At 47.1% G+C, this 17,956-nt stretch overlaps 1 protein-coding gene across 2 annotated transcripts in view; it reads right to left on the reverse strand.

Annotated features, from left to right (window-relative positions):
• The window catches only part of LOC147437223 (uncharacterized), a 77,604-nt gene extending 60,870 nt beyond the window's left edge, over window positions 1-16,734 (reverse strand). The window contains exons 1-4 of one of the 2 annotated variants that reach the window (XM_086485883.1): window positions 16,175-16,734; window positions 15,938-16,070; window positions 15,107-15,476; window positions 14,540-14,707 (exon numbers count right to left, since the gene is read on the reverse strand). In XM_086485883.1, the coding sequence (XP_086342009.1) occupies window positions 14,540-14,707; window positions 15,107-15,476; window positions 15,938-16,070; window positions 16,175-16,249 (746 nt within the window). In that variant the 5' untranslated portion in view covers window positions 16,250-16,734. Of the gene's footprint in view, window positions 1-14,531; window positions 14,708-15,106; window positions 15,477-15,937; window positions 16,071-16,174 lie in introns of both variants that reach the window. The other variant, XM_086485882.1, reaches the window with a different exon arrangement.
• Between the last annotated feature and the right edge of the window lie 1,222 nt (window positions 16,735-17,956).

The following is a 17,956-nucleotide window of genomic DNA, read 5'->3' on the forward strand; positions in this document are numbered from 1 at the left end:
ACCCTTAGGAGAAAAATACCTACACATAGAGGATCCATATAAAGGTGCATCACCATTTTTTCCAGAGGGACTACTCAAGATGGCCCGCCACAGGTTACCAAGTCACACCCTCATCCGGGCATCGTTCTTGATGGAGCCACCTAGCATGGCAACTTGCAATGCCCGAAGATGCGAGGATATTCACCCCGTAGAAGTGATTTACATCGGAGGTTACGGAGCATCCTTGAGCCCCCCCCCCCCTTCCCTTGCCCCGGAGTTGACCATGGAGGACGTTGAGGCCATACTCCGAAGACCCATGAGAGAGTTCATGGGATTGTAGCCTGCTACAGTGTCACTTTCACTTTCATATGACAGTAGTTTACAGTTGGGCTTTGGTCAGTTGGTCTTTAGTCTGGTCGGTTCACACTTGGGCAGAGACACGTGGCAGGGTGGTCTAGTGGACATCGTGGCCAGGTCACCACCGCCACCCAATGGGGATAGACTTAGATGATGTTCTTTATGAGCCGTTGGTGGCTCTTGATGATTGGGCATATGAGTAGTCGTTTTGGGCCAGTTGCATTATCTTTGTACGTAGTAGTCTTCTAGAGTGGGTCTTACACAGAGCACGTCTGCACCATCCCGGCACATCTGAGCCTCGACACCCCATTGTACCTGAGAGTCCTGGGCTGGAGCTGAGTATGCTGCCAAGCCAGAGTCTATATCAGTCTTTGAGATAGTCGAGTATATGTTCTGGTCTGCTGTTGTGTCTTTGAAAGCTCTGTTGACGTCTATTGTTTCCTTTCTGTTCATCTATTTGAGGGATATTCAGTCTGTTTGAGTGAGATTGTCAAGCACATTGCACTGAGGACCACCCACTGTAGAGAGCACGACGCGTTATCCACGCTATAGGTGCTCTCATTTTGGCGATCATGTTGGGACCTCAAAGGAAGTCTCACTCTTGTGGGGATAGAATCGTGAAGCTAATCGGTTGTTACCTGGCTTTGCACACTTGCTCACACTATGAAGATCGTCTGCAAGTCTGGTCTATTCCTCTCTCGCCCTGGTCCAAGTCCTGGTCCTCGTCCTAGTCCTCGCCCCTGGTCCTTGGTCTTGGATCCTGGTCTAGTCCTCGCCCTGGTCCGGCCCTCCTCGTCCTGCCCAGCTAGGTGGTCTAGTACTGGTCCTGGGCCAGGTGGCCTAGTCATATCCTCACCTGTTCTAGCACTCTTCACTGTTCACTGCATGACACATACAAGGCGGTCAGTTGAGCGTCAAAGCGCACTACTGAGCCCTCTGAAGCACTATAACAAAAGACGCCCGGTGGTATCTAGTAGAAGTCCATTAACCTCATCAACCTTACCTCCACATACTCCATCCCCCATTCCTTCATCTCCCATTCCTTCATCAGGTTCCACATCTTCCAGATCACCTTCTCCAGTAAAGCTCTCCCCTATTCTGCTGCAACAAGGGGCCATGGAGGCGTTGGCTAGCGTGTTGGCCAAGGTAAACATCAAGTTCCCCACCTTCAAAGGACTCTCCTCGGAAGATGCGGACGACCATGCACGAAGGTTCGTATCTCTTTGTAGAGGACGTGGTCTTAACAAGGAAGATGTTTATCTGGTACTTTTTCCTTCCACCTTGGACGGCTTAGCAGACAAATGGTACAGCCAGTTTGCAGAGAATCATTTTGCAACTTGGGCAGACTTAAGACAACAGTTCTGTGCAGCTTTCAGGCCGGGCGACTACCAAGAGAAAGTGTTGGATGAGTTGGCCAACATGGTGCTCCAGCCAGAGGAGACTTTTGCGGAGCTTAGGACCAAAACCAAGTCTCTGGTTGCCAAGCTTCCCCAACAACCCGGTGAATTCATGGTTAAGAAGTGGGTGGAGAAGGCGCTTCCAAAAACCTCTCAGCAAAAACTCCGGGAGAGCCTTCGACCTGACGCCACTCTGGAGGAATTCATCGCAACTGCTACTAGAGTAGAGGGGGCTAGGAAGCTGTTGAACAACTCTCCTCACATAGATACTCCCTCTGTGTTCTCCGAAGGAAGTCCTGCTGATCCTTTGACTTCCTTGCGCAAGGAACTCGAAGCCCTCAAACTACAACGAGCCCTCCAAGAAGAGAAATCAATCTCTCTGAGACAAGAGAAACCATCGCACCTGGAGGCTTTCGATCAAATCAAAAGAGAACTAGAAGAGCTTCGGTCTCAGCAGGAGACCAAAGCTATGGTATGGTGCAGCTCTTGTCGCTCTCCTGGACATCCTCCACAGGACTGTCCCCTTCGGGCTTATTGCCACTTCTGCGAAAAATCTGGGCACGAAGATAAGGATTGTTACTATATCAAAGGATTGCGGCAAATACAACAAAATCTAGGTCCTCTCCAACAAGGGCTAACACCTGCATCCAACATGGTCTCACCCTACGGCCATCAAAACCCGTTGCCTCCTCTGCTGACAACACCCCCTATACAGCAAGGTATGCACAACAACTTTGCACCCCACAGTTTTTATCATGCCAGTACTCCCTCAGTTCCCCAAAGTTTCTACACCTCAGCCTCCAGCACCATGCAACAACAAGAGCAGCGACCACCTCGTCCCCCGTTTCGTCTGTCAAATCGGCCAATCCTATGCTACAGATGCGGTGAATATGGGCATTACCAAAGTAAGTGTCCTTTACATGAAGGGTCTCCTCCTTGCAGACATTGTCCGGAGTCTAAGGACCACTACAGTAAAGATTGTCCCAAACAAAGGGCATCCTCATCTTCAGGCCCAAATCAAAATCAACAAGAGTTTACATTTCCGAAAATCAATCTAATCATAGTGAACACCACCCCTCGGCCAGCACCTGCTACACATACAGTTCAGCCACAACAAGCAGCAGAGCCTACTGGGGTGCTCACTCGAGCACAAAGAGCAGCCCTGGGTTTAAGTTTGCCAACTGGACCATCAGGTCCAACACTTCAGCAACCTGTTCAAAATGTCGCACCCGTAAATGGTGCAAAGAATAGGCCAATCTCTATGCTTTCGGACATTGATGGAGCCTTCCTGGCAGCAGTAGCTGACTTGCAACAGGTCAAAGTTTTCGAGGAGGCCCAGGTTGTAGAAGCTAGGCCCATTGCGGAAGCAATCTTGAAGAACACCTTTCAGCAAGTATCTCTTTATGAGATGCTTCGGCTAGATACAACTCTTAGAAGTGACACCCTCTCAATAATTCAATCTTTGTACCCTGGTACAGGGCCTAGTGGCGGGCACCTACCTGTGCAGCCCCTGGAGTCCTACATGATTTCATATCCAGCTGCTCCTCTCACCGACTATAAAAGTCCACGTCTTACTGTATCTATTCTTGGGCAGTCATTCTCAGGCGTCATAGTGGATGGTGGGTCTGGAATCAATCTGATGCCTGAATTTACCATGTCAGCCTTAGGTCTGCAGCCTACTTGTCCTACTCCATTCACTGTTACATTTGCGAACCAAAGGACAGTCTATCCTGTGGGCATAGTAGAAAAGGTGCCTTTGAAGGTACAAGACTTCACATTTAGCTTGGATTTTGTGGTGGTCAGTCTTCCTCAGGTAGAGGGAGGATTTCCCTTGCTGATTGGTAGACCGTGGTTGCGGCATACTAAGGCACTTCATGATTGGGGAAACGACGCCATGTGGATACACACTCCCGGCTCCCAAATGCAACCAATCCGGCTTAAAGGAGGGATGGATCCAGTGGCTCAGCACAGCTCATTGACAGTACAGTCCAACCCCGACCCTGAGCAGCCCATCCCACCTGATGGGTCTGACGAGGACTTGCTACAGTGGTTGGAAGCTACCACTTCGATGCCATGCTACATGGTCTCTACTCAAAACTTACATGTGCCGCCAGTAACACTCTCTCTTCAAAATCCTCAAGAGGACACTGATGTCCAAAGTCCTACAGCAGACAGTACAACAGTCGAAGAAGTAAGTGTGTCAGCCCTAAATTCTCATGCGTCGAATGACCCGCCGATGAAAGCCCTCGGTCTTGGGGAACCTATAACACATCACCGAAGGGGGAAAAAATCTCCTCTGCATGCACTCACCAAAGATTTCCCCCTTCCTGGAGCATCTCCCAAGTTGGACCCCCTTCAAAAGCACTCTGTCATGTCGTCTGCATCTGAAGAGTTACCCTTCGAGGAGCTCCCACAGGGATGGTTACAAGAAGAGTATGCAGAGTTTCCAATCGATCAAACACCTGCACATGATGTCTTGAAGCTCCAAGAGGCAGCTCACCTCTCATCTTCAGAAGCACCCTCTCCAGCTACATCCCCAGACCCGGTCGGAGAAGTCAACCTGGGAGATCCTGACAACCCTCAGCACGTACTGTTAGCGGCTTGGTTATGGGAGCATCCCGCATTACTCAATCAGGTAGTCTCTTTCATCCACTCTTTTAAAGATGTTTTTGCTTGGTCCTACAAGGATTTAGAGGGGATTCCAACAGCTGGGCATCGAAGAGGTAGCAAGGCATGTATTGTACAGTTTCATGGATGGGTTTAGTGGATACAATCAGTTGGGCATCCATCCAGGTGATCAACTGAAAACGGCATTTGTGACTCCCTGGGGTATTTTTATATACACTCGAATGTCTTTTGGGTTGAAAAATGCCCCACCTTCTTTCAATAGGGCGGTATATCTCATCTTTTGTCCTCTTCTTACGGATCATCTTCGCATCTTCATGGACAATTTTTCGACCTTCTCAGGTGCTCAATGTTCAACCCCAGTGGAAAACCTAGAGGAACACCTCGCTCAGCTCTCTGCTGTCGTTCTCAGGTGCAGAGAGGCACGCCTAAAGCTAAATCCTAACAAATGTCATTTTTTGGTTACTGAAGGCACACTTCTGAAAGTCAAATTTTGACTCCCACAGCTCGATTTGAAGTGATACACAGAGACCAATCATGAGAGTTAGCACCATGCCCTACGATATCTGCTCAACAAGCCGTAGGTTGTAGGTAGAGTATGGCGATGGCTACTCTTATTTCAAGAGTTCGATTTCGAAGTGGTACTCAGGCCCGGCAAACATCATGTCCTTGCCGACCACCTTTCTCGCGTTCACACTGGTGAAGAAGCAACAGGGGTTGCTGACGACTTTCCTGATAGCAATCTCTTTAAGGTGGATACCACACCGGAATGGTACGGCGATGTTTTGCATCTACTTTCTAGCGGCCTCTACCCAGAGAATGCTTCTCCCCTGCAGAAGAGACGCCTGTTGCTGAAGTCTAGGCCTTTCACTCTCATTGGGGGCCAGCTATACAAATCAGGGCAGGATGGTGTTCTGCGGCGGTGTGTCTCCCCTCATGAAGTCGAGTATATTTTAGAGGATGCCCATAGTGGTCCCACTGGTGGCCATATTACTGCACAAAAGATTCTCTAGTGTGGCTTATGGTGGCCCTATATTTTCCACGATGCAATTGCCTATGTAAAGGTATGTGATGTATGTCAATGCTGTGGCCCTAAACCAAGCAAACAGTCAAACCGTCCTCTACAGGTCTCTATGGAATGGCAACCCTTTGAGAGATGGGGCATAGATTTTGTAGGCCCAATTACTCCCTCTGCCCAACCAGGCAATCGGAAGTATCTCTTGGTGGCTACCGACTACGCAACAAAGTGGGCAGAGGTACTTGCAACAACGGACTGCACTGGCACTACGGTAGCCAAGTTTCTCTACGAAAATATTTTGTGCAGGTTTGGATGTCCCTTGGAAATCACCAGTGACAGGGGTAGTCACTTTGTGAATGAAACAATTTCTACCTTGCTGGCCAACTACAAGATTTTTCACAGAAAATCTTGTTCCTATTACCCTAGAGCAAACGGGCAGGCAGAGAGCACTAATAAGGTTCTGATAGCACTCCTGCGGAAAGCATGTCATCTTCATCCCTCGACTTGGGCTCAAGCTATCCACGGTACACTTTGGGCTTATCGAACTTCTTTCAAAGCCACAACCAATCACACCCCATTTCAATTGGCTTTCGGGTTGGAAGCGATAGCACCTTTTGAATTCAACTCAGGATCCCCGCGAGTGGGGAGTCTTCGTGCCAATGGAAATTTGGGGTCTGCATCAGTCTCTCATCTTTTCCTTTTGGAGGAAAGCCGAGGTTTGGCTTCACTGGCTCTAGAAGCAGAGCAGCTTCGTCGTAAAGCCTGGCATGATCGCCATCTCAGGAAGCCGCAAATAACGCAAGGAGCACTGGTGCTACTTTATCAAGCCAAGTTTCTGAAAAAAGCAAAGAAGTTGGTCCCAGCATGGCAAGGACCATATAAGGTGATGGAGATTCTACCCCACGGCGCTGTACAATTAGCCACTCTTGAAGGAGTTTCTCTGCCTTTAGTCAATGGATCTCGGATCAAATGCTATCATGCTTAAGAAGCCGCTCAAGGGTCTAACCGCGCGACAATCAAGTGTTGAGCTTCGCCGACTCTGAACCTTTAAATAGCCTCAGAATCACTATCCTCGGAATCACTATCTTCCGCATCTTGCTGTTCCGTTTTATCTTATCTCTTAGACCCTCTCCTTAGACAACTCTCCTTCTGTAGACTCTGTTAAGCTCATAGGTTTGATTCTGGACTTGGATCAACTCTATCCTTCACTCTCTTTGTCTTCAATCCCTCTCGGTCTTGGGCATAATCAAATCCCCTCAGCCCTCAATCTCAACTCAGTACCTTTTCTCATCTTTTGCCTCTCAAGTGAATCATAGTTCTTTGATATGGATCAATGCCTTTGTATCATTGAGTGGGGTGTTTATGAAACTACTTCGCGTTCTATCCACTGCTCATTCTTTCTCAGTACCTCGAAATTATCCATGCTTTCTATTAATCAAGTCTGTGTATTGGTTGTAGCTAAATCTTTAAGATCTCTGGGATAGTTCCTACGTGTTTTATATTTTTCTACCCTCGACTTTGTCTATCCTCTCAACCCCCAGCCCTAATCCTAGCCCTAGTGCTTTCCCCGCCCTAGGCCCTAGGCCCTAGCCTTGACCTTACTCCCGCCCTCGCCCTAGCCTTGGCCTGCTTCGCCCTTGACCTAACTTATCCCTAGCCCCTCGTCCTCACCCCCTATTTGCTCGCCCCTAGCCCCTCACCCCCTATTCCTCGCCCTAGACCCGCACCCTCTCGCCCTCGCCCCCTAGCCCCTCTTCTCTCGCCCTAGCCCGCCCCTAGCCCCTCGCCCTCGCCCCTAGACCCTCATCCTCTCGCCCTCGCCCCCTAGCCCTCGCCCTCGCCCTCGCCCCTAGACCCTCACCCTCTCGCCCTGGCCCTCGCCCCCTAGCCCCTCATCCTCAACCACTCCCTCGCCCCTAGCCTCTCGCCTCTCGCCCTAGACCCCCTCACCCTCTCGCCTTGTCCATCCCCTCGTCCCTAGCCCTAGCCCTAGCCCTCCCCTTCACCCTCTCCCTCGCCCCTCGCCTCTCGCCCTAGACCCCCTCACCCTCTCGCCTTGTCCATCCCCTCGTCCCTAGCCCTAGCCCTAGCCCTCCCCTTCACCCTCTTGCCTCTAGCCTCTAGCCTTGGTCCTAGACCTAGCCCTTCCTCCCCTCGCCCTCGCCCCTCGCCCTTCGCCAAAATATATATATATTTTTTTTTAATTTATTTATTTTTATTTTTTTTTTAAAAAAAGCAAGAGCCGCGGATCTGCGAAACGCAATTTGGGCGGTTTCTCGCTTCTCACCAAGGGCATATTTTACCTGCAAAAAGCCAACCCCAAACGCAGAGAGCCTTTATAGCCTTGGTACTTTGTTCAGTCTTCATCCAGTACCGAAGTGGGTCTCGCCCTTTTGCTCCTGCTACACTGGGACTCATCAATCAGTATAGATTCTCAGGCACACTTGATAAAGATGGTTAGAACTCGCAATAAAGAAAAGCATCTCCAATCTGAGGAAGAGTCCTCGGCCTTTGGGGATAGCTCTGACAGTAAATCAGATTACACTCCTAGTTCAGAGCAGCTTTTAGAGGAATCTTCAGAGGAAGAGTCACCCCAGTCAGTCACTGCTGACAGGGTCACCACTCTCCAAGTGCCTCGCCCGTCTGGTGCCCTCTCCAAGGTACCTCTAGTAATGATATATCATTTACAGGCTCCGAATCCAGCACTCAAGAATGTGTTCTCTCAGCAGCAACTGATACACTTGGGTCTTCAAAATTTGGCTCAGACCGACTTGTCTGCCAATATCTCTACTGCCAAGCTATGTTCCCTCTTGCTAACTTTTCCAAAGCTGAATGATATTGCACTTACAGTGGAGGATATAGGACAGGCTATGGGAATATTCACTGTGCTGGCACCTCTGCCCGCAACAAAAACCTTCTCGAATCTCTCACCAGAAGAAAATGTGAATGCTTGTCAGGAACTTTTGCTGGACTCACATCCAGACTATCACAGGAGTCAGCAAGTCTATTCAGTGTTACAGTATTATTTTTTACTGCGAGCACCTGAAAGAACAGGGGTTCCATCTTCTCCAGGTTCTCCAGCAATATGCGATGCTCTTTTTTGTCTCTATCATTGCCTACCATACCCATTTCACAATTTTCTGTTTAAAGCGCTACAGGACAGGGAAAAGCGTTTTCGGACTCAGCGTAAAGGCAAAGAGAAAAGGTTCAATTGCTATGCAGCGCCTATTATGTATTGGGTAGTACAGATTATGCAACAAAAGACAGATGCAAAAGCAGTTCTCACCCTTCAAGATGATCCAAAAGAGTAAGAACGTTCCAAAATGGCCAAAGGAAGAGGCATCTTGCGCAAGAGTGCAAAGGTGCAAAAAGATTCATCTGAGCAGCTGGCAACACTACCTTTCTCAAAATCACAGGTCAAAATCTCGGACGTCCATACTACAACACCAGCAGTGCGTATGTCTACTTCTGTGGCCGCCACCACTTTCACACCACCTCTTGTGAGTAGTGTTGCAGTCACTAAAACACAACCTCCAGTTGTGTTGCAAGCACCACGTACTACTCTTACTGCTGGGGCACCGAAGGATACTGCAGGGGCATCTAGCTCTGGGGCGCCTACATCTGACAAGCATGACATGTATGATACTTTTGCGCCTCAGGCCGACAAACTTTTAGAGGCAGACAGAAGAGCCATTTCGACGATTATCAATGCAACCCTCTCATTGCAAGGTACCAACGGTATGCATCGCGCTTGCTATGACGGTATGACAAGGGAAGTGCAAACACATCTTCAACAAGCGATGGATAGGGACAATTTCATTGCTACAACTCAAGATCGCATAAGAATCTTAACTCAACAGGTAGTGGACCTCAAACATATTGTCCACACTCAGCAAAAACAGTTAAAAGAGGCAAATGATATGACCGCAGCAGTTCAGGACCTCTCTCCGGTGATACATACACTATGTCCTTCTTGCGCAAAATACCAAGCTGTAGCCATTTCACAGGCAGTTCCAGCTACAGCTACAACTACAACCCCGGTTTCTCAGCAAGTTCCTGCTATGGCAACACAGGTACCGACACAGACGGACGTTGCCAAAGCACATTCAGGGGATTCTCAAACAGCAGAGAAAGCAAATCCTACCAAAATGGAGTCTAAACCAACAGGATCGATCTCATCACACTTTCAGGGTCCCTCTATGGCCTCCCCCTCCTAGTCTCCATCCTTTCCTCAGCACTTCTATGGCTTCCCGGGATTCCAACAACCTGTTCCACCCTCACAGCCTGTGCAGTCTTCACCTGGGTTTCCACCAGCTCCACCTACTCACAGTCAACCGTCTCACATAACGCAGCCTGCTGCTCATGGGGTGGCTACTCCATACCCGATGTACCCTCCTCATGGCCACTACCCCTCACCATACACTTGGCCTCCATCTCCTTACCCACCTTACTATCAGCCTCCTCCACCTCCTCCTCCATCATCCGACCACCAACAGTAGATCGTCGATATTTCAGTTCTTCAGTTCCGCTCTCCAGGACGGGCAGCAGTCTTGTGGCGGGCAACCTGTAGCCTGCTACAGTGTCACTTTCACTTTCATATGACAATAGTTTTTTTTGGGCTTTGGTCAGTTGGTCTTTAGTCTGGTCGGTTCACACTTGGGCAGAGACACGTGGCAGGGTGGTCTAGTGGACATCGTGGCCAGGTCACCACCGCCACCCAGTGGGAATAGACTTAGATGATGTTCTTTATGAGCCGTTGGTGGCTCTTGATGATTGGGCATATGAGTAGTCGTTTTGGGCCAGTGGCATTATCTTTGTACGTAGTAGTCGTCTAGAGTGGGTCTTACACAGAGCTCGTCTGCACCATCCCGGCACATCTGAGCCTCGACACCCCATTGTACCTGAGAGTCCTGGGCTGGAGCTGAGTGTGCTGCCAAGCCAGAGTCTATATCAGTCTTTGAGATAGTCGAGTATATGTTCTGGTCTGCTGTTGTGTCTTTGAGATCTCTGTTGACGTCTATTGTTTCCTTTTTGTTCATCTATTTGAGGGATATTCAGTCTGTTTGAGTGAGATTGTCACGCACATTGCACTGAGGACCACCCACTGTAGAGAGCATGACGCGTTATCCACGCTACAAGGATGATCAACATTGTCTACTTTCTCCATTGTGCACCTCATTAGCCCTCATGTGATTGTACCACTCCCCATATGTTGAGTAATGTATTATGAGATGAGGACATTGTGATGATGAGGATGTAGGTTAGGCTTACATACCTGCCCACTTTAGGTACCCGCGTTTATTTTTATCTTTATGTTCCCGTGACACTGTATTAGAGTCAGATAAGGAGGTAACCTTTTGGTTTCATAGGTCATTTTGGCCTTTTGAATACAGTAATATAGCCTTTCATTTCTCTCTCTCTCTCAGGAGGAGTAGCAGTCTTATTTAAAGAGGAGCTGAAACCACTACTACAGATTATCAGGAAAGATGAGCAAGCAAGGTATATGTGGGTGAGAATGAGAGCCGAGACAGGTAGATTTCTATATATCGCTATATGCTACTTCCCTCCAAGTACCTCAGTCTACTCCTCACCTAAAGGACATTCCCCTTTCTCCATATTGAATAATGACATATGGGAGTTCTCTAGAGATGGAGACATCGTTCTCTTAGGAGACTTTAATGCCAAAACGGCCAACTCTCAAGCAATATTCTATGATACTTCTGAGGAAATGATCAGAGAAGTGGATTTATCACAGAGGGGGCTTACTAGAAACTCACAGGATAAAGAACACACTGAATATGGGAGACATCTCATGGAGATGGCAACTATATATGGTTTGGCCATACTTAATGGTCTAGAGAATTTCCCGTTATCTGGTGCACATGCTTCTCGCACAGGCATGGGGCCAGTACAGTGGATTATGTCATGACTTCACCAAGCTTTATTTCTAGTATCGAGGACTTTAAGGTGGGACCCAGACCGGTGGGGATTGCAGTGGATCATGCTCTCTTGACCTTATCAATCTCCTTCCAATACAATGCCTCTCAAGTACAAAGGAAGAAGACACACACAAGATATACTTTCACGCCAGAGACTGATTCAGTCTATGTGGAAAAGATCTATAATAGGATGTGGGCAGCCGAGCCAGTATATACTGTAGAGGAGATTACTTCTCAGTTAACAGAGATACTACATGGAGCAGCACAAGAGGCATACCCACATACTCAACCTGATCAGAAGAGAGGATCTGGGAACATGCCTCAAAACAGTTGGTATGACGAGGAATGCAGAGAGACGAGAACTTAGGTCCAGAAAGAGCTTACACTTGGGATCATCACATATAAGCAGTCTCGGATTGCTCTTCGGCGTATAGTACGTCGCAAGAAAAGGGCATTATTAGCCAATCTGGAGAAGGATTTATATTAGCTCTTCTTGAGTCAAGACGCACATGAGGCCTGGCGCTTATATGCACTCACCGCCTCCGACGATTACTTCTCCTGAGATTTGGGGTCAATATGTAACATCATTATATATGGTATCTGGACAGCCTCCACTACCAGATCCGCTAGAGCCATGCCTTGCTACTAGTACTTTCGTTACTATGGAAATGGTGAAAAAAGCCATTGATAAGATGAAGACAAGAAGAGCATATGATCATGATGGTTTAGTAGCAGAACATCTGATCCATGCCAGGGATCTACTTTCAGAAGTCCTTGCTTGTCTGTTTAATCGGGTCATGTGTGAAGGATTACCTGAATCTTGGAAATTATCTACTATCGTACCTATTTTCAAGTCAGGGGATCCTATGATACCCGGGAACTACCATACCATTATGGTAGGTCACACATTGACCCGACTGTACACATTCATTCTTGAACAAAAATTGAGTAGATGGGTAGAGAATGAGGGCATAAGGGCAACAGGACAAGCTGGATTCAGAAGGGGTTATTCTACTTTAGATCATATTCTTACGCTCAGAGCCATTATTGAGGAAGGAAGAGCAAACGGGAGAAGGATGTATTGTTGCTTTGTGGATTTTCGGAAAGCTTTTGATACAGTACCAAGGGCCAGATTGATGCGCAGGATGCAAGAGTTAGGGTCCCCAAAGAGATTATTTGGGGGATCATGGCCTTATACGGGTCAATAACTGGGTATGTACGTACTCCAGAAGGGGATTCCGACATTGTTCATTCCACCATTGGAGTAAAGCAGGGATGCCCACTGTCCCCTACTTTATTTGGTATGTACATAGATGAGGTATCAGATTACATTGATGGAGAGGGTGACAGAGGTGCTCAACTTGCAAGGTCATGGATCCCTTTGTTGTTGTATGCAGATGATATTGTATTGATAGCAGAATCACCAAATGGAATGCAGAGGCAGCTAGATGCATTACATAAATTCGCGGAGGACAGTGGACTGTCAGTAAACTTGGGTAAAACCAAAGTTATGGTGTTTAACACCACACCGCAATGGGTTAGGAGATCGGCACCTACATTTGCATATGGCCAGGATACAGTAGAGTACACAGATGCATACACATACCTTGGGGTGGTATTTGCAGGACCGAAGTTTACTCTTAAGAAAGCAGCGGATGCTAGATTGTCTAGAGCCTCTGCGGCCTTGGGAGGGTTGGAGAGGATGTGTTCACAAGTGCAGTTTTAGGAACCACGAACAAAACTTTGGCTCTTTGATACTGTGGCGGCTTCGGCTATGCTTTATGGGGTCCAGATTTGGGGACCATCTGTGGATCAGGATAATTGGAAGTCAATGGAGAGACCTTTGGTATCTATGATTTCCCGAATGATTAGAGCCAAGGCCTCCGTACCACACGCAATTACCCGAGCGGAACTAGTTGCCCCTCCGATAGAAATTGAAGCTCTTACCAGATCAGTGTCCTTTATACATGGTTTGTGGGATACAAATAATTGCCGATATACTAGACTGGCCCTCGAATCCTCTCGACAATTAGCAATGAAAGGGGATACATCATGCTGGTATGCGCAACTGTCCTCGTGGTTTCAGAGACACGGGTTCAGTATGGAAAGATTACCCCCCTTCCAATACTCTCTTGAGGCTCCATCACTGGCAATTACACGAACGGAGATTAAGAAAATCATTCGTCAGGATCTTATACAGTTGGATACTAAGAGAACATGGGTAGACCCTACACAAGAATTGGGCACGAAGATGGCCGACTACAAAGAAAACTTCCTAAAGCTATCTGAAGATGGATTTGTGATTCGCCCGAGCTACATGGATACCCACCTGTCTCATGGTTTGAGATGTGCTATTGGTCAGATTCGTACATCCTCACACCAGTTGGAAATTGAATTTGGCAGATTTAGGGGAATCCCACCTGAGAGCAGAATTTGCAAGTCATGCGGAATGGAGCCAGAGACAGAATTACACTACATATGCCACTGCACTGTATACTATGAGATACGTGGGCGCTTCCATTGCCTATTTAAAGAAGGCTTTGGACCTCTTGATAGAGTCATGCAATACCAAGATCAAAGATGCTTAGGCTTGTACCTACTGGAACTACATCGGCACAGGGATAATCTAATGAGAAGACAAAGAGCACTACAGCCTCAGAGGAAGATCACAGATTTCTTCGGATCGAGAGAAGCAGGAGTGGAAGGAGAAGCAAGAGGCCAGCAGCCAGCACAAAGGAGTACCCACATTCATACCAAAGGCACCCTCGTTGAGGGGGCGATTGAGCTTAGGAAATCGAGACGACCACGACCGAGAAGCAGAAGCACACTTCACCGGAGGAGACTACAACAAAGGATTAGAAGCATTCTAGCCAGACACCCAGAATGCTCCTAAGAAGTTTATTTAATACTTTGTATTTAGTTTTTCACATTTATTTTCACACTTTCACACTTTTCACACTTAGTACTTTAGTACTAAGGTACCCAGACCTTGTAACAGATTCACCACTTTTGTATCAGTTTGGTCTCATAGGTCATTCTGGCCTTTTGAAGACGTTAATATAACATTTCATTTTATTTCTCACACACACATATGTGCGCACAACCTTATACATACACGCATACACATGTACGCATGCATTTAGACCCGATGTATGACACATCTTCATTTTTAGGAGACAAATCTAAAAGAGTGGGAGGGGCTCTTTCTATACATACCATAGTACCTGTAAAATCCATATCTGCAATAAGGAGGTAGTCTTAAACCTCCTGGTGTTTGATCACTCCTTGGTGGACACTTAGGAAGCTTGGGTTGCACCATCCTGTTGGGTTTCGGTCGTAGCATCCGCCTTTCCTTTAAACGCGGGGCAGGCTTCGGGTTGGTAGGAGTAAACCTAAAATTTCAGTCAACTTTGATTTGAGCCTTCAGAAAATATACTTGATAAGAGTTATGTGCATTATATATTACCCACTAGGCTCGAAATACAAAGACATTGTCAGCATGTAACAGAGCAATGGACCAATGGTTCCTCTGTGCTCACATATACCATGCAAGTACACACTTCGGCACGCGTTACACACATTACATACTCACATGAAGGGCACATGCATCATACATACAAATACAAAAAACAAAATGCATGTTTCTTTGTGTGTGTCTGTGTGTACGTGCGTGTAAATATGTGAATGATAGTGTTTTGTATAGCTTGAGTTTTGCTAGTTTTTAGCTAAAACAGTAAGAAAATGGAGGGCACGTGTGTCTATTCGTGTTCCATGTGTGTGTGAGATCATACTTGAGGACTGGTAAGCCTCCATTGGTTAAAGGCTGAAGCTTGTCTGCAAGCCTGTTGAGGATCCATTCAAGCTGTTTGGTGTCCTCTTCAATGCCAGTGGGGTCTACCCGACCTGCGTAGTTGCCAGGTCTTCTTATCTCTTCTAAGACCTCTTCTGAGGAGGCTGGGTTGCTGGGCATTAGTCTTGATGAAGGTTCTGTTGATGATGGCAGCATAGTACTGTGGCTTGTGCTCTTCAGTACACTACTAGCCTCTTCAGGTTGAGCCCCAGAATATGTCATCGTCCGAACCTTCTCCGGAGAAGGCCTATTGGTCTTCTTCATCTTTTGAAGGTGTGCTTGGAAGTATGACTCCGTAGGCAGATCTAATCCTGCAAAGAAGTTCGTCCATTTGTCAGTAGATTGAGAATCAAGTGCACAAATGGTAAGCATACACACAGTCACATACATCTTTCCTTAGGTGGCAGGGTAAAAGGAGGGTGAGATTCTTTTTACACTTTTCATTTATCCTCATTCGGTCAGAGCTATGACACCTAGGCGGAGTCTTTTGCCACTAGCTTCACCCACTCAGTCCAATAACGCTCTTAGCAGATAGGCTTATTCCACTTCCTTAGGGCGTCTCCTTGAAAGACCCATACGCTATGCACAGATAGGGCGGGGCAGTGGACCAAGTCTCCCTTTGCGGGGACCCGGGTACTGCGAGATGCATACACACATCTGTACAATACATGCATATGAAATTTTCTGTCTACCTAGAGCCCCTTCTCTGCACATGCATACATGCAAAGGAAAATATAAAAGAATAATTAGTCAGTTACTCTTCTAAAATTACCATCACTAAACTCAGTGTCTAAACTTGTATCACGGAGACGCATAAGACCCAATTGCTTTTGACACTGGATTAATGTTTTTGTTAGCACCTCACATCTCCCTTCCCTCTCTCCAGCTAGTCTCCTTTGCTCTTCCTGACAAAAGGAAAGGAAGGAAAAGGAAGCCATTGAATTAGATCAAACATGATTGGTGCGAGGAATCAAAGCATTAAATAGAAGTGGAGGCAAGAGTGATTCACCTCGGATGTGAGAGAGTAGAACCTTCCATATTCCATGTTGGAGGTCTGCCATACCATTTCTCGCGCAGACTTCATCTTGGCAAAAGATAAAACGGACCAACATGTGCAAACCTTCACATACTCATGCTACAAGCTTGCAGGCGAGATCCTGCCGCCATCATTTTGAAGCATGTATACCCTGCTCCTGCCTAGCAAGTAGGCAAGGAAGCAATCAAAATCTCACCAAGGTGAGGCACAGTGAAGGCTCTTTCTCATCGTTATGCAAGCCTGACGCGATGAAGACTTTCTGTTGTCGCATGGCCTATGCTATGCCGGCATACGGAAAACTCTGTTCTCTTCCGGCCACATCTGCATGCTGGTAACATATTGATCTGCCTGTGCTAAGCTTCCGTGATATCATAAGCGGCGGTTAGCAGGCGATTGGAGGTTTTTCTATGACGAGTCACTAGCTTGCTGGTCAGCAAGAGGACTGTGGGGACGTTTGGGTGTTGCGAGGGGGAAAAGGGGAGACGGTCGAGCTCGTCGACAGTTGGTACTCTTAGTTTCAGCTGGCAAACCCTTTTAACGGCATTTTGCGTTAGCCCAAGGTCTATCGAAGCCGGATATGGACGCTATGGAAGCCGGATATGGACACGGGGGGTTTTAATGGCCCACATTAGACGTCGTGAGACGGGTGCAATCCAAACCATCCGATTCTCGTTTGAACTAGGTGTGAACTAAAAGTGAACTCAAGAGGTATGTGCACCACATCGAATTTGGTGTGAGCTCGACCTTAACAAAGTGTGAGCTTGGTGTGAAATTGGGAGGGTCAGTACACCACACCAAATTTGGTGTGAACTCAATGTGAACTCGGAGTGAAGTAGGTGTAAAATAGATATAAACTTGTCCGCAACGCCGTGATCTATAAACTTACCACATACATACCTTTCAACGAATGTGTGATAGCCTAGTGGTTAGAGTCAATCCCATGGGGGAGTGGGTAGTGGGTTCAAGCCTCGGATTCGAAAAAGTGAGAATCTTTTTCATTCCCTATGAAATTCAACAGCCACAATCAACCGATGATCGTGAGCCATTGATCCCATCTCCCAAAAGGAGGTGTCAAGTAATAACGAAGGAAAGGGGGGGAGGGGGCTTATCTATATCTAGCACGAGCATGGGAGATGGGATCAAGGGCAAAAATGGGGTAAGACTCACATCTACAAAGGAGATCCTCGATTTTGTCGGCGCAAGAAAAGTAAACTCAGGTGCCCAAGTTTACTTTTGGTGGGGACCATGGAGGGGATTTCGGATTACTTTTAAACTTGGATACGAAGCATGTAAGGTGCTTTAATGGTGGAGAATTATAAAGATATTATCTAGCTTCCATGATTGTACCCTTTGCATATTATGATGATAGTGTTATAATCGAAGCATACTTTTGTCAGTTTGTAAACTCGGGGATTTTAATAAACTTGGGTACACGAGTTTACTTTTTTGCGGAATCCGGGAAGGGGGATTGTGAAAGTGAAGTACTATTTGCAAGCACATGTCATTGCTTTCTCTCCTTCAAGCTTGCACACATACACCACTCCTCTCATTTTTCAAGCATTGTTGCTTCCATAACCTCCACCGCTCTACTACTCACACTTTTCCATGTGTAGTAAGCATATTTGGTACTTCTACTTACCATGGATTTGCTTTTCACAACTGATGACCTTGAAAATCACTCCTATGATAGTACAAACAAGGATCAGTCATGCAGTACTTTAGACACTAAACCAATAGATGCGGTTGTCGTTGATC

The sequence above is a fragment of the Adiantum capillus-veneris genome, chromosome 17, assembly GCF_014529385.1.
Source record: "Adiantum capillus-veneris isolate H3 chromosome 17, ASM1452938v2, whole genome shotgun sequence".
NCBI lineage: Eukaryota > Viridiplantae > Streptophyta > Polypodiopsida > Polypodiales > Pteridaceae > Adiantum > Adiantum capillus-veneris.